Source organism: Oncorhynchus mykiss, chromosome 8 (genome assembly GCF_013265735.2).
Source record: "Oncorhynchus mykiss isolate Arlee chromosome 8, USDA_OmykA_1.1, whole genome shotgun sequence".
NCBI lineage: Eukaryota > Metazoa > Chordata > Actinopteri > Salmoniformes > Salmonidae > Oncorhynchus > Oncorhynchus mykiss.
The window spans coordinates 27,475,998-27,501,147 of NC_048572.1; the positions used below are offsets into that span (position 1 = coordinate 27,475,998).

Here is a 25,150-nt window from a genome sequence, read left to right on the forward strand (position 1 = left end):
CACACCTATGTGAGCTTATTTAATAAAAATAATAAAAAATAAATAAAAAGTTCAGTTCCAGAGCTTTGTAATGGTATATCTATATCATACATTACGATTGGTGTAACATTGGGAAGCTATGCTGCATTGAAAGTTTATACACTTGTAAACACATTTTTGAGGAAAAGCCCTTAAGATGTTTGCGGTGATTTCACACTTGCTAGAGAGCTCTTCATTGTTTACACCCATTTCGCATCATTCACACCTTTTAAGAAAACACTTTGAAGTTTGTAGAAATGTTAAAATAATGTGGGAGAATTTAACACGATATGGTAGTAGAACATCCAAAGAAAAACCAACCAGAATTTTTTTTTTTGAGAGAGACTATCTTCTTAGAATGGCAAGTATAAAGACCCTCGCTTGAAAAACCAGAAAAGGGTGTTAATAGTGCTGTTTGCCCATCTTGATGCCGTAGCCAGTATATATTTCCTCAAAATCTGCTAAATTAATAAGGGAACTCAACAAATCAGTCATTCTTTTTTACGTTTTTGCCGAGGTGGTCTCGGTTGCAACATTTTAAATCTAAGATATTTGGTGCACTATTTCTCCAGTGAGAAAATGTGCATGAAAACAAGTTGTCTATCGTTGAATGACAACAAACACTTCATTGAAGAATCCCTACTGTTGACCAACCACTGACGAAGGGGCGTGGACTTCTGCTTCCAAATTTCAGGTTTCCTCGAGGAGAAATGTTGTGTGCGTGAACAGCCAGGAAAAAAAACCTTCCCGAAGACTAAAACAAACAAAAATGTGGTCATATATGCACAAACCGTTTCGGATGGGAAACATGCGGATGCCGTTAGTCCTCATCTTTTTAAGAATTCACATGTAAAACATGATTGTCTATGACAATATGCTAAACAGAGGAAGAGTGTGGTAGTGTAGAAAACAACCAAAATAGTTCAAGATTTAAAGTAGTAGCCTACAATAAGGAATAACTCCAGGTAAAAATACACTTTATATAGTCCTGAGCCTTTAACCTGACTTTGGTGCAGGTCGTTTTTCTTCACATTGTCTCTGGTAAACACACTCTGTATATGAAATGAAAATGTTTATTTGTTCGCATGACCAGGATACAGCAGGTGTAAACGTTACAGTGAAATGCTTACTTCCTCAACAGCGCAGTGTCAATATAAAAAAAAATGTAAATGGTGTCAATATAAAGTGCCAGTAGAGCAACAGAAGCCTGTGACGTGGAGTTATAGACATGACCGACAACTCATGTCCATCCCCGCCATTATCTCAGCCAATCATGACTAGCCAGGAAGGACCCTGTCTTTTTCCCTATATTGCGCAGTGCTTTCTCCTTGGCTAAACTAGGCTTATAATTTAGCATTCATATTTACGGATCCCATACAAGTTTGTAATTAAGGGACATGACAGTTCACAAGTTCAAGAATGCAATGCATACAACTTGTCTAATCGTCTCTGCTAACTGAAATGTTGATTTGTTTCTAAATCAGACCATGATCAAACTACTAGCTATCAAACTAAGACTGGGGGGGGGGGGGGAGTATGCGAAGTAGGAATTAGCATAGTAGGGGTCATTTTTATACAGCCGTGGTAAGAAGAAACATTTAGTTGTAGGGTTATTGCTGTCGGAAGAGCTAGTGACCTAGCTGTGCATACTTCACTCTGTTTCGCATTGCTGTGTGAAATGCTAACCTGGTGCAAATAGACTTACGGTCCTTTGACCGTGTGTGTGTGTGTGTGTAACCTCTCTCGGCAGGTCCGGTGTTGGCGTGACGGGTGCCAAGCAGACCATGTTCTACGCCGAGGTGTCGGACGAGAACTGTGTGGGTGAGGGCGGCGGCGAGCCACAGGAGGGCGAATTGATCGAGGTGGTGAAGGTGCCCCTCCACGAGGCCATGACCTTTGCCTATGATGAGAGCATCCCCAAGACCATGGGCGTCATTTTCAGTTTCATCTGGTTCCACAACAACATGTCGCCCAAGTACAAGATCTCCACCAACGTTTAACCCACCCAACAACACCTGTCCCCTTCCCTGCCCCCTTCAGCCTGAGGTGGAAGTTGCAGTTAACCACAGATCTGGGATCAATGACCCTAACCCCTAGGCCTAATCTATACAATTAGGGGGATGGAGAAAAAAATCTGACCCTTTGTCAGTGGTTAGGGACAACTTCAATCTACTCCCAATCCCTTCGCCTTTGCCCGTATCCATATAAGTTGGCCCCAGGGGGACCATTTTTTTTCTCGTTACTAACTGTTATTTTTCAGAGGTTTGTCTCATTCTTTTTTACGTGGTCTTTAGTACTTTTCCTCTAAAACTTGCCATATGCTGGTGGCCAGCAGCACTTTTTGTTGTTAGTTTTCACTGTAAATGTATTACCTTTTCCTCACTGAGAGGTCCAGGGTGCAATCTCACGAAGATGGCTACATGATAGCGCTCTCGTTTGGAGCTGCTTGTCTACCGTTGATTGGATCATGTTCCAGGAATGCAAAAATGTTGTTGCTTAGTCAGCGCCAGGGCTTATTACATACGAGGGCCATTGCTGAGTCTGTTCGATTACTGCAGCTGGTTCAGGCGCGCCTTGCTTATTTTCTCCACAATCTACTCAGCCTCGAAGCCAGTGTTTCCCAGTCTTGGAGCGGTGCCGATTTTATCCCAGCCCAGCACTAGCATACCTGATTCCACTAATTATTATGGCTTCATGGTCAGGTGAGTTATTGCTGGGCTAAAACAAAAATCTGCTCACCTTTTGGATCCACCTGGACCGGGATTGGGAAACACTTCTCTAAGCAATACTTGATAGCTGGTAGTTTGATCATGGTCTGATTTTAAAACAAACATTTCAGTTAGCAGAGGTGATTAGATAAGTTGTAAGCATTGCAATGATTCCAGGGGTGTCACTACAGTAGTGTGTGCTCCTATGAGGTCCCATTAAGTTGTACGTTCGATAGAGGCTTCTTTTAACTACCACGGGAATATGACCTACCTCTACACTGGGGAGATTTATTACAGTAACAAATGTTGTCACTATACTAACACCACAATACTCAGTATCACAATACTCGAAAGTATTGTAATATCATGATACTTCTGAGTATCATGATACTGAGCATTTTGATAACACTAGTAACCACTATATCATTAATTGGGAAATTGTGAGAACCCTCTGGTGGACAATTTCTCTCACAATTATACCTGCATGTTAGCAGGAAGGCTTCACCGATATTGGCCGAGATCAAGAGCGTTATGTATATCTCAGACAGTGTTTTTGAGCAGGGTCAATGGGAGTTTTGTTTTAGGAAACTGAAAACCTAGCTTGTAACATGTAGGAGGAAGTTTAGCATGCTACTTGACCCAGCTTCCTGGAACAGCACCCGGAGCCCTTAGTGTGTTTTGTGATCCCCCTTGTTATTTTGAACCTGACGGCAGGGGCGGAAGAGTTTTGTTGATACCAGCACCGTCTGTGAGGCTTGAAGTAAAATGGTTGCGCTTTTTAACCTGTGAATCTGAGAGACATGGCCCAACAGTTAGACAGACCCCTCTTTTCCCTATACCTGTTTTGGCCAGACCTCTTCAAAATACCCCCATTTCCACAGAAATCAACAACAGCAGCTATCCAAGTCTATGGAGGTTTGAAACTAGGGTTGCAATACAGGTTTTCACAGGTTTTTCAGATATCCCGGTTGGAGGATTCCCAGCTGGAGGATTCCCTCCTTGATGATTCCCTTCAGTTTTACTGGAAATCCTCCAACTGGGATTTCTGAAAAACCTAAGAACTCTGGGAATGGTTCTGCGATTTGCAACCCTATTTGGGACAGATGGCGCTTAAGACAACAATCAATCTCAAAAGCACTTGCTTAACATCTCAGGTCCAGACAGTTTCCCCCCCTTGACGAGGTAACATTCAGGGATCACCATTCTGCACCATCTTAGCCATATACTTTTTAACCATTGTGTATGGTCGTGATGTAGTGACATTTCTATATAGTTTGCAAATATTATGACCTGTTAAAGTCCTAAATGGTGAATTGACACATCTTCTCATGAAAAACCTTTCTTTTGGTAACATATAAGTGTGTGGATTCATGGCCCCTTCCACAATAAGTTGTTAAAAATCGATGAAGTGGTGGTGATATAAGAATCAAAACCAAATAGTTAGCAATTATAATTCAATTTCAGAACGATTGAAAATAAACTATTGGCTTAAATAAGTATCTTGGGTTCCTAACCGAAGGCCTAACAGCAAGGTCTAGTAGTTGGTAGAATAAGGAAACAGCAAGTGTCACTTTCAAATGTTCACTTGTTTTGGACTTGTACAGCTAGCTACCTAGTTCAACTTTGAACACATTGGGTTAAGCTTTATCTGAATTGGCCTGTAATTGCATTCTGGGTGTCATCATTCCATAGCCACGTAGGTCTTAACTTAGCAGTTGATGTAACATCAAAATATTATGCATGAACTTTGTTTACATTTGTGAAGACTGGCTCGGTTTCCCAGAGTTGTAAAAGAAGCCAGTTGTTACATTTGGTTAGGGGCAATTCCATGGTGACGGATAACTCATATTTCTACTTTCAAATGTATACTTAACAAAAACCATTGATTTCAAAGTTTAACACAACTCTATGCACGAGGACTACTTTAAACAATTTCCATTGAACATTTTACAAAAACACATTTAGAGGAAGAACTGTGCAGGTACACATTTTGGTAACCGAGTAAAACTGAGGGAGATTTTACTGTAATTCTTTTACCAAACTTTAATCTGCAGCTTTTCCTTTTTTTTATGTACTGTGTAAATGATTCAAAGCAGTCATTGTGCATAGAGTTGTATGGTTTGTTACTTTGATATCAATAGTTTTTGTTTGGCATACATTGTAAAGTGAAAAACCTGAGACTCAGCGTAATTCCGTCACCATAGAATTGCCGTTATCTGATGTCTTCTCAGACAGAGAACCAGTTTAACACCAGAAAATAACGTATTTTTTTGCCCAGCCAGCTGGTTTGATGGTCCAACTGTTACAAGCCACAGTTTATCTTTCGAATGAACAATTAATCTGTAAGGCTCTTACTGCACTGTACATTTCCTGACAGATTTGAGATGCAACTAATACACTCTAGTCCACTGCTGTTCGCCGTGTGAGTAGCACAGCCGTTGTTCGGACTCAATATTTGTTGGGGAAATCAGAGTAAAGCCCAGGTATATCACGTTGAAACGAGTGACCTCTATAATAATGGTGTGTGGATAGATGGAGTATGTCAGTAATGATGATGCTGTTAGATAGCAAGGTAAACTGTTAAATCGTTTTAACCAGGCGTGTTTGCCTTACCATAACATTGAAAAGGGAGGGGGGGAGGACTTGATCAAAGTCCTATTGACCTCAAAAGGACTGGACTGCGGTCTTCCATAGCCAAGGTGGGCCCTTTCCCCTGAGCATGTAGTTTCCCCAAATTTATTCTTCCTCCCTCTATTTGGAATCATTCGTCAATCAAGTATCAGGATTTAATGTTTTTTTCTGGAATGGCTAGAATTTATTTTACAGAGGATAAAAAGATGACCCTATACTCATGCTAGTCAGCTTGATAGTTTTACAGTTTATACAAATAGCAGAACAGACACATTTTTCTTTACTCTTTCGCTCTTGAAGGCTTTAACATGTATGAGTTTTGTCCTTCCTTTGCGCCGCTGATTGAATCATGGTAATATTTCTAAGGTGAAATTGGGTTAGGCGTTGAAGGCTAAAAGTGTTATCAGGGAACTATCGTAACTTAGTTGTCTTAACCATTACAGTTTCTCCCGTAAAGATGGAGTCCACTGTATGGGAAACAATGTCCGCCACTATCCCCTCCATGGACGTTGTTATTGTTTGTTGCCTAAGTGGAGGTGAGGAGCGTTGCCCCAACGTGGTTTTAAAAAAATGCAGTACATATTCTGATGTTCTATCGTGCGTGCAATGATGTCCGGAGGGGAAAACAGTGTTCGTTGTTTGCAGTGACTTCTTGTTGTTGTAATATCAAAAACGGATATGACTGTTTAACCATTAAGGAGCCCAGCTTTAAATCTATAACCCCAGACTTGAACACACTGTCCCCTCTGCCTTTGTTCCTATGAGACAATATTTTATTTGATGTCTGCCTTCATTCAAATCCAGATGAGTTAGATTTTGGTAAGACAAAATCTTAACTGAGAACTCCACCAAAAGTTGTTGTTGGCGCTTACCCTCCTACCTTTTGGATGGTCTTGATTTGTACAGCTGTAACTCATGTGTTTTAAGGACTAATACTCTGTATAAGTTTACATAGCAGTACATTGGTGCCTTATGTCATAAGGTATCAAACCCTTTCACTGGCCCAATCTGTAATTTTAACAGCCTAGTCACTTTGTTTGGAAAAGTGAGGGATGGGGCTTCGAAGTAACCCCTCAAATTCATAGACTGACCTACAGATGCAAGGAGCGACAGTCAGTGAGAGCAACATGATCATTAAAGGAAATATTTTGTAGCTATGCATTGTTTACGACAAAGATGATACATCATTGAGTAATACAATTGTAGATTTGGGGCTATGATGGAGTAAGACAGTTGTACCAAGTTGGGTACATATCATTAATCGAAGTTACAATTGAAAGACAGAACATACAGATTGCGCCTTTAACTGAAACCTATAAGCCATCAACAGTTTTTTGGTGAAGAGTCCAAATTTCTTAACATTGCCAGCACTGATGGTCTCTCAATCATGTCAATGCTGGATACTACCATAACATCATGCGACGATTATACCTCCATCACCGTGTGGCAAGTAGGCATGTCACACTGCATCATTGTAGCGCATACAGCATCGATGGCCTATGTGAAGAAAAAAAACAACTAAAAAAAAAAAAAATCTGCATTTCGCGCGTGCTGGCATGCCCGTAAGGCACTAACATATCAAACGTTCCATGAATATCGGAAGTGTCAATTTCAGTGGAGTTCTCTTTGGGATAGAATGCATCTTATATCTCCCTTTCAATACATACTTGTTTGATACCACTTTTTTGGGTACTCTGTCTTGATATTGCAACTGTTTATTTTTTCAACGGTACCTTTCTGAGAGCATGGAATATTGTTTTGTGATAGATGAGAGCAAGACAAAAAAATACATTTATTTTTCATTTTATTTGACAATTCAAATGCTTGACGAGTATTTTCAGTATCCATTGCAAGCAACGAGGTTGTGACTATCAGTTATTGCTTATGTTCTCAAGAAAGGGTGTTTTAAATTGTAGTTTCTATTTAACACCCCTGATTTATTTTAGTTTATGCATTTATTGTCGGTTATACTGCAAAGCAATTTGTTCAATTGTGAATTTTTTTGTGTGTCTTACACGGAATTAGTGTTTTCTTTGGATTTATTCTCTGAGAAAGGATATCGACAAAGTTAAGTGTCAATGTTTCTTATCAGAGTTGTTCTGCTTTATTTGGAGTGAATTCATTGTGGTCTGTGTTTGAGTAATATTTCATGTTTTATATGTTTGACTTGATTTCGTAATTGTTCTTTTTCAAATATTTCACAATTTAAAAAAACCCTACTTATGGCACTTGGTGCAAATATATATATTTAAATATTATATTTTGCATGTGCACTAACTGTTTCATTGAACTGCATTAAGTGTAAATAAAAGAGGGTTGATGCCTAAATCATGTTTTTTTTTCAATTGTCCTTGAATTTCTCTGGCTAACTATATGAGACCTTCAAGAGAACTCTTTCCCACAACTCTTTACAAAAGTAACATGCACTAGAAGCAAACTGTAAAAAAAAATCCCACACAACACCCTTCCACCCGCACCTATCCTTCCACCGCGTATTGCTAAACAGGGAAGCCAGCAAATGTGAATGACTGGTGTAACATCAGTATCTCTGATATTTAAAAAAATTCAACCACGAGGACCAAGGCCAAGGATATTAATCATGGTGGAATGTTCAATGGAACAGAATATTCTAAACTTAAGGGGTGTGTTTTTTTATTTATTTTACTAGGCAAGTCAGTTAAGAACAAATTTGTATTTTCAATGACGGCCTAGGAACAGGGACAGAACAACAGATTTGTACCTTGTCAGCTCGGGGGTTTGAACTTGCAACCTTCCGGTGACTAGTCCAACGCTCTAACCACTAGGCTACCCTGCCGCATTGGTTGTCCTTGTTTTTTTTATTTAATGATCAATAACCAGAGCACCTTAAATCTACATTTTGCCAATTTACTATTGTACCCTATAGCACATCACATCCTTCTTTTTGATAAACACAAAAAGGTATGTTTTTTTTTGCCCCATTTCCACACCCAAGGAGGGAGAGGTGATAGAAGGTCCAGTAGGAGACAGGTGCTCTGATCAGGTGAATTTTCTTTCTCTCACTCCTTGGCTCTTGAATGCTCACACAGTATTCATACAATACTGAATTGCACGCTGTGTCTTAATTCAAACAGGGCTAGCCGATTCCTCCTTTTGTTGCGTGTGTGTGTGTGTGTGTGAGGGGGAGGGGAAGTGTAGTAAAGTGCTCTTGGTCGCTCAAATGTCCAATGCTAAATATTTGACACCAGTGAAGTGTAATTGTCATGGCAATATTTGTGTTGGTATTTTCTTTTGAAGGTGGAATAGTAATCATGAGACAGTCATGCATACACTTTTGAGGAGAGTGGACTCGATTAGGGTGGGGGGTAGTACAAGTGAACGCATCAGCTAACCAAGTGCAACCTTTCTGCCCTCACGGCAACTGCACGCCACAAGTCTAACAACAACCATTGGGTCTGGGGTGAGAGGTAGAGATTAGTTATGGCGTCGTAAATGTTGGACAGTCCTCTCCGGTTTGACAATTATATTGAACTTTATTCCAGTTCTATATTGGGGAAACTAGTGATTTTGTATTGCATACAGCAACAACAAGTTTAATGTAATTGTGAAAATGAAGAGGAATGCCCAACTCTGCTGCAGCTCCCCGTAATGACCACTTCTCAGTGGTACAAGGCACTTCTCAGTCAGGGTTTGGATTATCGAAGTGTAGCTACATTTTCCTTCGTATTAAATCAGTGGTCTTAGTCGTCACTGGATTCTGAATGTCTTAAAAGTGCAATCTAATCTTTCTATTTTTTGGCATTTCCATTACTAAGGGGTTATCCCAATCTCTTCTTCCTGAAGTGTGCACTAGTTCACTACTCTACAAATGTGAACGCATTGGTATAGGCACAGGCTAGAGGGAGTTTCCATATTTCCTTTGACATCCATAAAGGGAAGTGAATAAGTGCAGGGAGACTATATATTATTGTGACGCAACCAAGTGTTTGATATAGAGAAGGGCTGAATGCATGTCTTATAGCAAATCAAAATGCCCCTATCTGTGTGGACAATAACATATAAGCGTCTACCATTTAAACAGACCTATTTATCCAAGGTGACTTGCCAACGTGAATAAGCATTTTGAATGGGTGGCATGACATTGCAAGCGCCGTGCTCAACCAACTGAGTCACACACATGAGCACACAATGTAGAAGGTACGGTGAGTGCCTAGTGAAAGTCTTTACAATTTGCTGCCTTAAAATTAAATTCCATTTTTTCCCACTGCAGATCTCTTGGCACAACTTGGTTTCTTGGCATAACTTGAGTCGATGGTCAGGGGGCCGGAACATAATTACAAATAATTTGCAGACTGCAAATGGGGGTAAATTGAGCCGCCTTGGGATAAGTGGGGGATGATGTCCTGTGATGGTGCTGGTAAGTAAAAGTTGAATTCATGGAATGAGGGTGTGGTATATTGTATATCTTAGATGTATGCCTACATTCAGATAGACAGTAGATTTATTTTGTTCAATATCATTCACCCTTCCATTTCATGACCAGTTGTCTGGGACAGGGAGGGATGTTGTTTTGATGTGCCAACATCGAAACAAGTTTTCTGCATTTGAGGCCAGTAAGTCCATAAAACTAGTCCACAAGTTCAAACTCCATGGCATTAGATAAGACCTTATGTTCCTCTGCTACTCTATCATAGCCTCTTTTAAAACCAGGTACTTTTCCTTTTTGTCAATGTACATCTTCAGTGTCATTCAGTCTATTTGTTCATCCCTTGCTGCTTCTTAAATGGACTCCTTCCCTTCACTCACTTCCTATGCTGCTCTCTCTAGAACCTCAAGGGAGGCTAGACCCCTGCTTGTTTTATGTTTGTATACACAGGGCATGATGTCTGCTCTGTAACAAAAAATGCACTTTGACTTCATATGCATGACACATTGCAAAAATACTATGCATAAAACTGACTATCTAACAGTGGAGGCTGCTGAGGGAATGGCTCATAAAAATGGCCTGAACGTAGCAAATGGAATGGCATCAAACACCTGGAAACCATGTATTTGATACCATTCCAGTTATGCAGCTCCAGTCATTACCACAAGCCCGTTCTCCACAATTAAGGTGCCACCAACCTCCTGTGCTATCTAATCATCGTTTGTATGGGGTATGGTGGCAATTGGCTCAAGGCAAACATTTTGACTATATTAGCCCACACAGCTACAAGGATGCACTTTCATGCTGATATGAAGCCCTCTTCCTAAATATTTGGTCACATGATTCATTTTGTGCATGGTTTCCTAGAAACAAGAGGCGGCTCAACTTACCCCACTCTCCCCTACTCCACAAACAAAGTCAAAGGCTTTGTCGAATCAATGGAGAAATTTCTGGTCAAACCCTGGTCGCCTGGTCGCGCACTGGCCACCATCTGAGCACGTCCCAGAGGGGGGAAAGTTGAAATGCAAGTCCCACTTTTTAATGAATTAATAATTACCCCCCCCCCCCCAACCTCTTTCTCCCACCATGCACTTTGTGTTGCCATTGTGGAAAGATAACTACATTGTGGTCCCGACACTTTCATGTTGAAATTGGACACCGGGCCGTAACAGGCCTCCTTACTGTGTTTGTCCCAGATGGGCCATCTGTGGTGACGGTGGTGAACTTCGAGGTGCAACCAAGCCAGCTTCTTTGAAGTGAAGCGCTGCTTTGTGTCCACCTCTGGAATTATGAGGCTGGGAGGACAAAAGGCATGGCATGGGCGACAACCAATATGATTCCAGCGCACTACACTGTCCACCTGTATGCAAATGAGATCCTCGGCCCGGCCAGTGAGAGGAGAAGCCTGGTAAACTTAGTATGTTGGCGCCAACCCCAAGAGGAACCCGTTGGCTCAGGGGTGAAGTTTCCTCTAGGATCAGCTTCCCCGCCCCTCCCCAAATCATAACCTTAACCATTAGTGTGGGAAATGCAAAACCGATCCCAGATCAGTGTCTGTGGAAAGTTCACCCTAAACCGGGGATCATCAATTAGATTCAGGGGGACAATTTTTTTTGTGAGTGGATGGTCAGGGGGCTGGAACATAATTATAAATAATTTGTAGACTGTAAATTGACCACAAGAAGCCAAAACATATATATTTGACGAAAACATAATTTCAAACCTTGCTTACATTTGTATATGATCACATACACCAGACAGTTAACTTACATCACCCTGTTCACGAAAGTGGATCACTCCTACAGTTTCCATATTTCCTTTGACATCCATAAAGGGAAGTGAATAAGTGCAGGGAGACAATATATTATTGTGACGCAACCAAGTGTTCGTCATAGAGAAGGGCTGAATGCATGTCTTATAGCATCTCAAAATGCCCCTATCTGTGTGGACAATAACATATGTCGTTTAGACAGACCTATTTATCCAAGGTGACTTACAGACGTGAATAAGCATTTTTGTATGTCCCAAAAAAGACAAAAGTACAAAATAAAATCACCAGTTGGGGAACCCTGCCCTACATCAAAAACTCATTGGAGTGAGATGAGGCAGTTTAGGATTCAGTTCTGTTTCTGAATACATTGCAGGAAGTTAAAATGTTACCCGTCTTATTCTTTAAATCCTGATTCGGATATATTTTCATGTTCCATGTGGATTTAAAATGATATGGATTTTGTTGGATTGACACAATTCTTCACATTGGATCAAAATACCTGCTCCATGCTTTTACTATCTAGAAAATCCAACAATTTTGTATTTTTTTGTTGTATTTTTCACCCCTTTTTTCCTCCCCAATTTCGTGGTATCCAATTGGTAGTAGGTACAGTCTTGTCTCATCGCTGCAACTCTCGTACGGGCTCGGGAGAGGCGAAGGTCAAGAGCCATGCGTCCTCCGAAACACAACCCAACCAAGCCGCACTGCTTCTTGACACAATGCCCATCCAACCCAGAAGCCAGCTGCACCAATGTGTCGGAGGAAACACTGTACACCTGGTGACCGTGTCAGCGTGCACTGCGCCCGGCCTGCCCCTGCCGGCCAAACCCTCCCTAACCCAGATGACGCTGGGCCAATTATGCGCCTCCCCATGGGCCTCCCAGTCGCGGCCGGCTGCGACAGAGCCTGGGCTCGAACTCAGAATCTCTAGTGGCACAGCTAGCACTGCCATAGACCACTGCCACACTCGGGAGGCCAAAATCCAACAAATTCTTGCTTCTTAATTTTGGTGTGCCACAAAAAGATTTGAGCAATAGTTGCACTAAAATTAGAGACTACCGTGACTGCCTGTATTCCAGAGCACAGATATTATCTTCTCCGCTGCCCAGGGTTCAAATAGTGTTTGTTTACTTTTTAAATGCTTTGAGCTTTGATTCAGCCTGCCTGGAGTACCAGACGAGCAGGGTTGCACTCTTGGCACTATTTCCCTGGTTCAATCACGCCAGCCAAGTTCAATCAAGCTCAGCTTACGTATTTGAAAGAAAACAAATACTATTTCACTACTGTCTGTCAGATACCGAACACAATATACCAGATGGATACCCACTTTTATTACAAATGCTGATATGGTGTCGGACCAGAACCAGCTGCAAGCTACCAACCTATATCCCTCTAACGCTGACATCATGTTTGATGACAAGGATTACCTGGCTTCTGATTTAGAATCTGGCAGAGCTTGGTTGACCTCGCGACCCCTATCTGGTACCTGGGGGTCTGTCATGCTTATCCCCTGCTGTGACGGCTCGTGGGCCCAAGTAAACCGTGCCTCACATGCTTCCTGTGTCCGTCCTAGTTAGTGTGATCACATTTAAAATACCCAAATGCTGGACAATAGGATGATTTTGCGGAACAGTGTAGTTTACATTTTTGGCAGAAGATCTCAACAACGATTGGAGAAGTGTTTAACATCACCAGTACCACATTCTTATGATATACTGTACATTGCCTTCAGAAAGTATTCACACCCCTTGACCTTTTACACATTTATTGCGTTATAGCCTGAATTTTAAGTGAATTAAATTGAGATTGTGTCACAGGCCTACACACAATACTCCATAATGTGAAATTAGATTTTTTTAATGCATTTTTACAAATTAATTAAAAATGAAAATCTGAAATGTCTTGAGTCAATAATTATTCAACAGCTTAATTATGGCAAGCGTAAATAAGTTCATGAGTAAAGATTTGCTTAACAAGTCACATAAGTTGCATGGACTCACTCACTCTGTGTGCAATAATAGCGTTTGATATTTGAATGACTATCTCAGTCTCTGTACATACAATTATCTGTAAGGTCCTTCAGTCGAGTAGTGAATTTCAAACACCGACTCAACAACAGAGACCAGAGAGGTTTTCGAATGCCTCGCAAAGAAGGTCACCTATTGGTAGATGGGTAAATAAAAAAGCAGACATTGAGCATGGTGAAGTTATTAATTACACTTTGGAGGGTGTATCAATACACCCAGTCACTACAAAGATACAGGCATCCTTCCTAACTCAGTTGCCAGAGAGGAAGGAAACCGCTTAGGGATTTCGCCATGAGGCCAATTTTGTATTTATTTTAATTTTACATTTATTTAACCAGGTAGGCCAGTTGAGAACAAGTTCTCATTTACAACTGCGTCCTGGCCAAGATAAAGCAAAGCAGTGCGACAAAAAACAACACAGAGTTACATGTGGAATAAACAAAAGTACAGTCAATAACACAATAGAAAAATCTATATACAGTGTGTGCAATGGTGACTTTAAAACGGTTGTAGAGATTAATGAGAACATTGTCATTTAGGTTAGTATTGTGGAGTAACTACAGAGTGAAAAGAAGGAAGCTTGTACAGAATGAAAAATATTCCAAAACATACATCCTGTTTGCAATAAGGCACTAAAATTTGGCAAAGAAATTAACTTTATGTCCTGACTACAAAGCGTTATGTTTGAGGAAAATCCAACACATCACAGAGTACCACTCTTCATATTTTCAAGCATGGTGGTGGCTGCATCATGTCATGGGTATTCTTGTCATCAGCAAGGACTAGGGAGTTAAAAAAAACAAAAAACAGAATAGATCGAAGCACCGGCACAATCTTAGAGGAAAACTTGGTTCAGTCTGCTTTCCAACAGACACTGGGAGCCAAATTCACATTTCAGCAGGACAATAACCTAAAACACAAAGCCAAATATACACTGGAGTTGCTTACCAAGATGACATTGAATGTTCTTCAGTGGCCTAGTTACAGTTTTGACTTAAATTGGCAAAGAAATCTATGGCAAAACCTGAAAATGGCTGCTTAGCAATGATCAACAACAAACTTGACAGAGCTTAAAGATTTTTGGAAAGAATAATGTGCATATACAGTGCCTTGCGAAAGTATTCGTCCCCCTTGAACTTTGCGACCTTTTGCCACATTTCAGGCTTCAAACATAAAGATATAAAACTGTATTTTTTTGTGAAGAATCAACAACAAGTGGGACACAATCATGAAGTGGAACGACATTTATTGGATATTTAAAACTTTTTTAACAAATCAAAAACTGAAAAATTGGGCGTGCAAAATTATTCAGCCCCCTTAAGTTAATACTTTGTAGCGCCACCTTTTGCTGCGATTACAGCTGTAAGTCGCTTGGGGTATGTCTCTATCAGTTTTGCACATCGAGAGACTGAATTTTTTTCCCATTCCTCCTTGCAAAACAGCTTGAGCTCAGTGAGGTTGGATGGAGAGCATTTGTGAACAGCAGTTTTCAGTTCTTTCCACAGATTCTTGATTGGATTCAGGTCTGGACTTTGACTTGGCCATTCTAACACCTGGATCTGTTTATTTTTGAACCATTCCATTGTAGATTTTGCTTTATGTTTTGGATCATTGTCTTGTTGGAAGACAAATCTCTGTCCCAGTCTCAGGTCTTTTGCAGACTCCATCAGGTTTTCTTCCAGAATGGTCCTGTATTTGGCTCCATCCATCTTCCCATCAATTTTAACCATCTTCCCTGTCCCTGCTGAAGAAAAGCAGGCCCAAACCATGATGCTGCCACCACTATGTTTGACAGTGGGGATGGTGTGTTCAGCTGTGTTGCTTTTACGCCAAACATAACGTTTTGCATTGTTGCCAAAAAGTTCAATTTTGGTTTCATCTGACCAGAGCACCTTCTTCCACATGTTTGGTGTGTCTCCCAGGTGGCTTGTGGCAAACTTTAAACAACACTTTTTATGGATATCTTTAAGAAATTGCTTTTTTCTTGCCACTCTTCCATAAAGGCCAGATTTGTGCAATATACGACTGATTGTTGTCCTATGGACAGAGTCTCCCACCTCAGCTGTAGATCTCTGCAGTTCATCCAGAGTGATCATGGGCCTCTTGGCTGCATCTCTGATCAGTCTTCTCCTTGTATGAGCTGAAAGTTTAGAGGGACGGCCAGGTCTTGGTAGATTTGCAGTGGTCTGATACTCCTTCCATTTCAATATTATCGCTTGCACAGTGCTCCTTGGGATGTTTAAAGCTTGGGAAATCTTTTTGTATCCAAATCCGGCTTTAATCTTCTTCACAACAGTATCTCGGACCTGCCTGGTGTGTTCCTTGTTCTTCATGATGCTCTCTGCGCTTTTAACGGACCTCTGAGACTATCACAGTGCAGGTGCATTTATACGGAGACTTGATTACACACAGGTGGATTGTATTTATCATCATTAGTCATTTAGGTCAACATTGGATCATTCAGAGATCCTCACTGAACTTCTGGAGAGAGTTTGCTGCACTGAAAGTAAAGGGGCTGAATAATTTTGCACGCCCAATTTTTCAGTTTTTGATTTGTTAAAAAAGTTTTAAATATCCAATAAATGTCGTTCCACTTCATGATTGTGTCCCACTTGTTGTTGATTCTTCACAAAAAAATACAGTTTTATATCTTTATGTTTGAAGCCTGAAATGTGGCAAAAGGTCGCAAAGTTCAAGGGGGCCGAATACTTTCGCAAGGCACTGTATAGTACAATCCAGGTGTGCAAATCTCTTAGACTTACCCAGAAAGACTCTCAGGCTGTAATCGCTGCCAATGGTGATTTCTAACTGGTATTGACTCAGGGGCGTGAATGCTTATGTAAATGAGAGACTTCTGCGTTTAATTTTTATTACATTTGAAAATATTTCTAAGAACATGGTTTCACTTTGTCATTGTGGAGTATTGTGTGCAGATGGGTGAGAAAATAATATATTTAATCAATTGTGAATTCAGGCTGTAACACAACAAAATGTGAAATAAGTCAAGGGGTATAAATACTTTCTGAAGGCATTGTATATCTTGTCATAAGCGCAACGTGATTGCAAAAGAGACAATTATCTTCAAATGAATGTGACGTTTGAGTGAAATATGGGACAGATCAACTTAGTGGTGTTTTAATGTTGATAAAATGTTTGATGGTTTTGTTGGGGAACACTTGACAAAGGCCCAAAATGCGTGACTGTCCCACACAATCTGGGACATGTGGTCACCCTAGTCCTATTATGGAGGAAGCGAGGGAAAGGAGGAGGGTGCATGGAAAAAAAGCATTCACTTATCATGGGATCCTGGGCCAAAGAGGTCTGTATGGTAATAAAGTATAGGACCTGCAAACTCAGATGCTGCAACACTTCCCGCTAGGAAAAAACTGGTTGAATCAACATTGTTTCCATTTCATTTCAACCCCCAAAAATCTTTGTGATGACATTGAGTCAACCTGAAAAACTGATTGGATTTGCAAAAAAGTAATCAATTTAATGGCATTTTGTGTTTTTTTTTCACCCAACTTCTAACCTAAATTCAATGAAACTGTACATTTTGGGGGGGATTTCACATTGAATTCATGTTAGTTGAAAACTCAACCAAATGTAAATCAAAATGAATGTTGAACTGACGTCAGTGCCCAGTGGGTTCCCTTTACCATGCATTGGTTATTGGTTTTTGTGAAGTCTTTATATAGGCATTTTTATGCAAAGTGATTTGTCGATTTGTTTCCACATAGTCCAACTGTAATGTAGTCAATTTCAAACACACCCATTATTTCAGCTCTGTTCTTCTGCATGCCTCCATGAACCATTTTTGAACTTCAGAGAGGATGTGAGGGTTCGCGACCGATTCAAAACAAAGTCAAGAGGAAGACAGGAGTAGTCGCCGCTTTTAGATCATCGCGGGATAGGATATCCTACGTGAGCAAATGTATTTTTCTGATTTCAGGGAGGCAGCCAAAACATACCTAAGCAGTTTATTTCACTCTGTTCTCAGTCCTAGGGCTTTGGGCTCGAATAGTTAATTTGCAGAATGTATATTCTTGCCCTCTGGAAACCCTTTTTGGCCAAAAATTAGGACCTTAACAGTGTTAGGTTGAGAGAAACTGGGACCAAAATTATACATAGCACACATACAGTGCCTTGCGAAAGAATTCGGCCCCCTTGAACTTTGAGACCTTTTGCCACATTTCAGGCTTCAAACATAAAGATATAAAACTGTATTTTTTTGTGAAGAATCAACAACAAGTGGGACACAATCATGAAGTGGAATGACATTTATTGGATATTTCAAACTTTTTTAACAAATCAAAAACTGAAAAATTGGGCGTGCAAAATTATTCAGCCCCTTTACTTTCAGTGCAGCAAACTCTCTCCAGAAGTTCAGTGAGGATCTCTGAATGATCCAATGTTGACCTAAATGACTAATGATGATAAATACAATCCACCTGTGTGTAATCAAGTCTCCGTATAAATGCACCTGCACTGTGATAGTCTCAGAGGTCCGTTAAAAGCGCAGAGAGCATCATGAAGAACAAGGAACACACCAGGCAGGTCCGAGATACAGTTGTGAAGAAGTTTAAAGCCGGATTTGGATACAAAAAGATTTCCCAAGCTTGAAACATCCCAAAGAGCACTGTGCAAGCGATAATATTGAAATGGAAGGAGTATCAGACCACTGCAAATCTACCAAGACCTGGCCGTACCTCTATACTTTCAGCTCATACAAGGAGAAGACTGATCAGAGATGCAGCCAAGAGGCCCATGATCACTCTGGATGAACTGCAGAGATCTACAGCTGAGGTGGGAGACTCTGTCCATAGGACAACAATCAGTCGTATATTGCACAAATCTGGCCTTTATGGAAGAGTGGCAAGAAGAAGCCATTTCTTAAAGATATCCATTAAAAGTGCCATTTAAAGTTTGCCACAAGCCACCTGGGAGAAACACCAAACATGTGGAAGAAGGTGCTCTGGTCAGATGAAACCAAAATTGAACTTTTTGGCAACAATGCAAAACGTTATGTTTGGCGTAACAGCAACACAGCTGAACACACCATCCCCACTGTCAAACATGGTGGTGGCAGCATCATGGTTTGGGCCTGCTTTTCTTCAGCAGGGACAGGGAAGATGGTTAAAATTGATGGGAAGATGGATGGAGCCAAATACAGGACCATTCTGGAAGAAAACCTGATGGAGTCTGCAAAAGACCTGAGACTGGGATGGAGATTTGTCTTCCAACAAGACAATGATCCAAAACATAAAGCAAAATCTACAATGGAATGGTTAAAAAATAAACATATCCAGGTGTTAGAATGGCCAAGTCAAAGTCCAGACCTGAATCCAATCGAGAATCTGTGGAAAGAACTGAAAACTGCTGTTCACAAATGCTCTCCATCCAACCTCACTGAGCTCGAGCTGTTTTGCAAGGAGGAATGGGAAAACATTTCAGTCTCTCGATGTGCAAAACTGATAGAGACATACCCCAAGCGACTTACAGCTGTAATCGCAGCAAAAGGTGGCGCTACAAAGTATTAACTTAAGGGGGCTGAATAATTTTGCACGCCCAATTTTTCCGTTTTTGATTTGTTAAAAAAGTTTGAAATATCCAATAAATGTCGTTCCACTTCATGATTGTGTCCCACTTGTTGTTGATTCTTCACAAAAAAATACAGTTTTATATCTTTATGTTTGAAGCCTGAAATGTGGCAAAAGGTCGCAAAGTTCAAGGGGGCCGAATACTTTCGCAAGGCACTGTATGTTATTTGGTACCAGCCCACAAACAGTTTGTCATGACCAAATATAATGTTAGATTTTCATTGATAGTTTTCATAATTTTCATTCACTTACTCTTCAATGTAAAATATTTTTTTCTCACAAGCAATATTTGCCGGTATGTTCAGCCTATTATTTAATTCCATTATTTTACGTTTAGATTTGTGTGTATTGTTATGAATTGTTAGATACTACTGCACTGTTGGAGCTAGGAACACAAGAATTTCGCTACACCTGCAATAACATCTGCTAAATATGTGTATGTGACCTATAAAACTTCATTTAATTTGATTACTTGCCGAAAAATGTCTGTTGGTGGATCCGGTTGTGTGTTCCACATAATGGAAGAATCATGTACGTTCTATACATTAAGTTTATATCTAGGTAAAGGGGTATGACTGACCAGCAAACCCTTGTTGAATTAACTAATGAGTTAGTGTCAGGGTTATAAATTGGCTTGACATCCCTTTAGTCACTCCTTTCTATCCGTGACATCTTACTAGATGAGCCCAAAAGTCAACCAAATCCACCTGGACCAGAAAGCCCTCTTAGTCTGAGAATCTGACTGCTTTGCTCTATTCCATTTCAGCCCCATGCTACGCTTAACAAACATGAAATCGTCTGCTATGTAGTGCGTTGGCAACCATATTTAAAAATGCCTAAGGGGTTCTTGGGTATGAGCATTGTAAAATAGCTGAATATTTTTCTTCAACTCAGTGGCCTTGTGGTTAGTGTTTGGCCTGACATTGGAAGGTTGGGAGTTCCAACCCCAGTTGAGTTATACCAAAGACTAAAAATGGTACCTGATGCCTCTGCTCAGCACTCAGAATTAAGGAGACGGATTAGGGGTAAGGCCCTGCGACAGACTTGCGTCCTGTCCAGGGGATTTACTTGTACATCAAGATGCCTCATACTACAGAAACAGAATTGGAACACAGACTTATCTGAAAAGTCTGGTAAATGGGATATAAAGAACCTTGCTTTCACCTTGCTTTCCAGTCACATGTAGAACAGAAATCACTGTAAGGGAGGAAGGAAGGTAGGATGAATAATATCCAGTACTGGAACTGGCCTCAATCTTAGACCCCTTTAGAGCAAAGCATGGAACAGGCCCCATCCAACAGTAACCACTAGTCCCTGCCCCCTATATAGGCACTTGGTGTAATCTGAAAGTAATTGAATGTATACATTGGCTTAAGAATATCAGTAGCATAACGTTGGTATTCCATTGACATTGTAAAGCGCCTCAGAGTAGGAGTGCTTTAGGATCAGGTCCCCCCTGTCCATGTAATCATATACATGGGTGGGTTGACAACGTCACCAACGTGTGCCTCACCAACAATTTCACAACCGCCCTCCCCCACCCTCTTTCCTCAATGATTAAAGATAAAAGAGAGTCGAAGCAAGAGGTCATACATTCAGGCAGGGGTGCTCTCTCAACTCTCAAAGGAAGAACCCATGAAAAATGGATGAGGAGAGAAATCCACTTTACCCCCCCAACCCTAACCCTGGGAGGGAGGTCTACAAACCCCCCACAGTGCCCAACACCCCTCCTCCTCCAGCCCCCACCCCACCCCAACCTCATAATCCTATTCTTCACCACTGCCCCCCCACCCACCTCATCTACACACACTTCTACCAGTGAGCCAATGCTGCTGCTGGGGCTATCTGGGCACTTATTTGCATCCCTATCTGATGACATGATGCCGCTGGACTGGTGAAAGGAGAGGGTCGTGCCCGGCGGGTGGGGGGGAAGCCTTGTCTGGCACACACACAGCCTTTGTCAATCGTCTTCACGTTCATACACACATGTGCATGCAAACACACACACACACTATCTCTCGCTCTCACACACACTCCAGGCTCCCTTTGAGGTGCTCGATAAGATGCTTGTGTGACTGAATGCAGACTGATGGTGGGGTGTTGAGAAACTTGTGCTATGACTCCTCCGTAGGAAGTGGTCACCTAAAAGGATGTCAGGATTTCTCAAGCTATGAGTGGATTGTTTGGCAGAGTGCCAGAACAAGAAATGGATGTCAATGACGTTTGCTGAAGGAGGGCCTTTATTGCTTATTTCCTGTCAGACAAAAAATGAGGCTTTCCTTATTAAGTAACTCAATATCACGAAGTCACAAGTAACACACAGTATACTGCAAACACTGAAGCACATTATCCACACTGACAGCCTAATGCGCCGATATACAGAAGAGGGCGCTCTCAACTACATTAATTCAGCAAAGCCCACCGTCTGTGTGGGTCAATTTATGCTGGGATAAATCGATAACCTCCTTATTTTAAGCTATTTTAAAAACAATAGGTAAAGCCCATGCTTAGAGTGAAGTTAAATCAATGTTGTGGGCTATTTGCCGAAAATGTTCATTCACATAGAAGACATTCATTCGACATTTGAAAAGGGAACTTAGATTCACAACATTTAGTCTAGTGCAAACAAATTGCATATTGCTCGTTGTAAATTGGCTGTGAGCGGCGGAATTAAGACGTAGGCCAACCTTGATAATACAATTGCAAACCTACAGCTAAAACCACGGTGGGCATATTATCCTGTATTTGGATATATTTCTCAAATGTTGTATTTAAATAACCTGTAACCTGATAGACATAGCCTATTACACACAATGTCCAATAGGTCTGTCTATGCGGTTTCTCAGTTCTCATTTACCCAAGCCATGTAATTCAAGGTTTTTGGAAATACTCCGCCCCCAGTGCCTTTGGTTGGCTCAGGGACTGCTCTTGCCAATTGCAAGAATTCGGATTTGTGAGTGGTTTGTTGAACTGCCAATCAAAAATACATCCTCAGGCGTGCTGTAGCTGGGAAACATATCAGTTGCTGTGGAGTGATTTGACGGAGGTTCTTGTGGCTGGACCATCACAACGCTGCGTCGGCTGCTTGCTACACACGCATGTAGGCTAATATTTCGGTGAATTTTGGAAATATACGGAGGAAAAAAGCACGCTGTGAATTTTGCATGTCAGGAGCGGAGAACTGTGTCGCCGGTCAACGGCTCTTTTCCGTTTTGGATCGTTTTTTCCCTATGACATACTAATTATTCGCAGGCATGTGGAATTGTACAAGGATTACGAATTGCCTCTCAATACTGTGCCTCCTATTGACGATATGGACGGAGGTAAGAGGGCTGTTGTCAAATATTACGCCAAATAAATGTTGATTTATAAACAATCGTTGTCAAAAGTTAGTGGGCGTGGGCCTATTTATTTACCTATTTCGTATTCAGATATTAATCGATAATTAAATTACGCAGCCGTCAATTGAATCATGTGATCATGTATTGTAACCATGACGAGATTGAAGTGTGAGGAATTGTTACACTCCATTTTGCTGTCATGCACTTGTCATTTGGCTATATTTTAAATAGCCTAACGTTACATGTTAAGTTTTATTGCAGTTAATTGTTTCTAACGACATTAGCAAAGGATCCTCATGCATAGGCTACTACACAGATGCACTACTAGCCAATGCATTTTCTTGGAAGGAAAGGCCTATTTTTTTTTTTGTAGGTTAATGACAGAACATGTTGTGCCAAAGGTAGGCTACATGGGTAAACAACACATTGTAATATTATTGACCCAATTATCCCCCAACTATTAATTACTTGGTAAACAAGCTTATCAAACTCCCCCATACTAACGTTATAAGGACACAACTGACGCATACACCGACTAGCCAAAACGTAAAACGGAGCTTTACTTTAAACCTGACCTTAACTCTAACCTATTCTGAAATTAAATATCGGTTTGGGCGTCAGGCGTGTCCTCGTAGCCTTTCCATCAAATTCCCGGTGGTCGCGTGCACCACTATCGGTTTACGCACGCATATAGTAAACCAACCAAACAAAGAATTTTCAGTAATTATTTTCTATTTTAATGTTATTTTTAGGTGTCCAAGTGCTCTGGCTATTTTGAGCTGCAACTGATTACAGTTCAGAACGTGAACGGTGAGTTGTCGGACGGGGAATGCTGCGACGGCACAAGGAACTCACAGGATCTGCGCTGTAGTCGGGACGAGTGTGATACTTACTTAAAAATTTGCTTAAAGGAGTACCAAACCGAGGTCACAACCACTGGCTCTTGCACCTACGGAGTTGGATCTACACACGTTCTTGGTGGAAATATTTTTTCTTTTAAGAATACGAAGAATAACCAAAACAAAATCAACGATGCTGGCAAGGTTCTCATCTCTTTTCAGTACGCATGGCCGGTAAGTGTACATCTTTCCTAATCAATCCACCACCATTAAATGTTTTGATAAGCCAAAGTGTATTTTAGGATAGTCCAATGTTTTATTGTATCTTTGTCAGTGCCATACACAGTAGTATATGTCACTATCAGGCACTGGATAGGGTTCGTGTCGACGGGCTCCATAATTTCCAAGGTAGCGTTTGCCACCGAAATACTAGAGTTTATACGATTGTTATTCTAGAGTCATGATGCATTCGTGTGATTTGGGGTGACTGCTGTAGCTCCCTGTTGATTTTCTAGACCCGAATCCCCTTGGGTCCACGTCACAGCAGTAACCTCAATTGCAACGGCACTACACAAGGCTAGTGTCCCCTTCGATTATTATGTGGGTTCGTTATTCGGAGCGTCCGAGTGCACTAGTTTGTGGCGAGCTCTTATTAAAACGAAATTACAGCTGCCTACACGCAAGCGAGGCAGTGCATATAAGGTGACGTTCTTGATCCCGCTCTCTTTGCATAGAGCTCACGCAGCTTCCCCTGCTGTCTGAGTGGGTGGCAGGTGGCACGCAATTGCGTAAAATCACCGTGTGTCTGTGTGTGTATACGGATTAGGCTAGTGCATACTTATTTTCACCACTATGATAAGAAAACAGTTGTATTTGAATGTAATGTAAAGGTGTATAGAGAATAGCAGTCTCAAATGAGTTTGTCTGCGTTTTCAGTAGGCCAATGCCCCCGGCACATTTTATTAATTGGAAAATTAGGTTAAGATTAGCATCCCTTACAAAACACAACTTAATCTATTAAAAAAAGGGCAATTAACTCTCTCTGGCAATTCCCCAGCCTATCAGGATACTTACTATGTGTATTGCTCACTGTCTGCTGCAGACAAGAGCACAAGAAAAGGCACCACTCGCTCACCATTAAAGTCAGGTTCCATTTACTTATTTCCATATTTATCAGTCATGGAAATGAAAGGGCGGAGAAACATGTTGGTTCACTATTTAAAAAGATGGAGAACAAGCTATAGGTTGAAAAATACTATTTTTTTTGTAGAGATTCAACCGAATAGTGCTAGCTAATGCTACCTATTTCCCCCCCTCCCTCCCTCCCTCCCCCTCACCACCACAGGCAGATCTGAAATGTTTTTTTTCTCTCATCCACTAACTTAACTTCCTCGTTCCCTTGATCATCCTGAGGGAGCTGAAAGGGATATGTCTCAAGTCCCTATGCAACATGTATGCTTTACAACACAGGCAAAGAGACCTGTTCTTGTCCAGCTCCCCTGTCATTACCTTAAGTGCCCAGCAGCTGCTTCCGCAGACGCATCTCAATAGTCTCAAGTAGCGCTCCTCCCCTCCCCTTAAAACACAAGCTAGGTTCAATGAAACACTCGGAGGACGCCTCCTAGGTAGTTGCCCTCACAAGTATAGATTTGGACTGTCAGTGGTGTGGAAGCCACATTAGACTATTGAAATGGGCACAGTGCCCTACTACTCCAGTGGCAGATGTCACAGCTAGCTGGTCTACTCACTGCTGTGTGTTACAGGTTGAAAGCAACAAAGATAGTGTAGTATTGACTGTCAGCCGTGGCCA

The 25,150-nt window shown here is 41.2% G+C and overlaps 2 protein-coding genes across 3 annotated transcripts in view; both read left to right on the top strand.

Moving 5' to 3' along the window:
- Window positions 1–7,690, top strand: part of nudt14 (nudix (nucleoside diphosphate linked moiety X)-type motif 14) — a 91,971-nt gene extending 84,281 nt beyond the window's left edge. The window contains exon 5 of the mRNA XM_036985210.1: window positions 1,769–7,690. Within this exon, the coding sequence (XP_036841105.1) occupies window positions 1,769–2,018 (250 nt within the window). The 3' untranslated portion in view covers window positions 2,019–7,690. The remainder of the gene's footprint in view (window positions 1–1,768) is intronic.
- Window positions 7,691–22,163: 14,473 nt separating this feature from the next.
- Window positions 22,164–25,150, top strand: part of jag2b (jagged canonical Notch ligand 2b) — a 104,004-nt gene continuing 101,017 nt past the window's right edge. For both annotated transcript variants that reach the window (XM_021612192.2, XM_021612194.2), the window contains exons 1-2: window positions 22,164–22,483; window positions 23,254–23,574. In XM_021612192.2, the coding sequence (XP_021467867.1) occupies window positions 22,415–22,483; window positions 23,254–23,574 (390 nt within the window). In that variant the 5' untranslated portion in view covers window positions 22,164–22,414. The remainder of the gene's footprint in view (window positions 22,484–23,253; window positions 23,575–25,150) is intronic.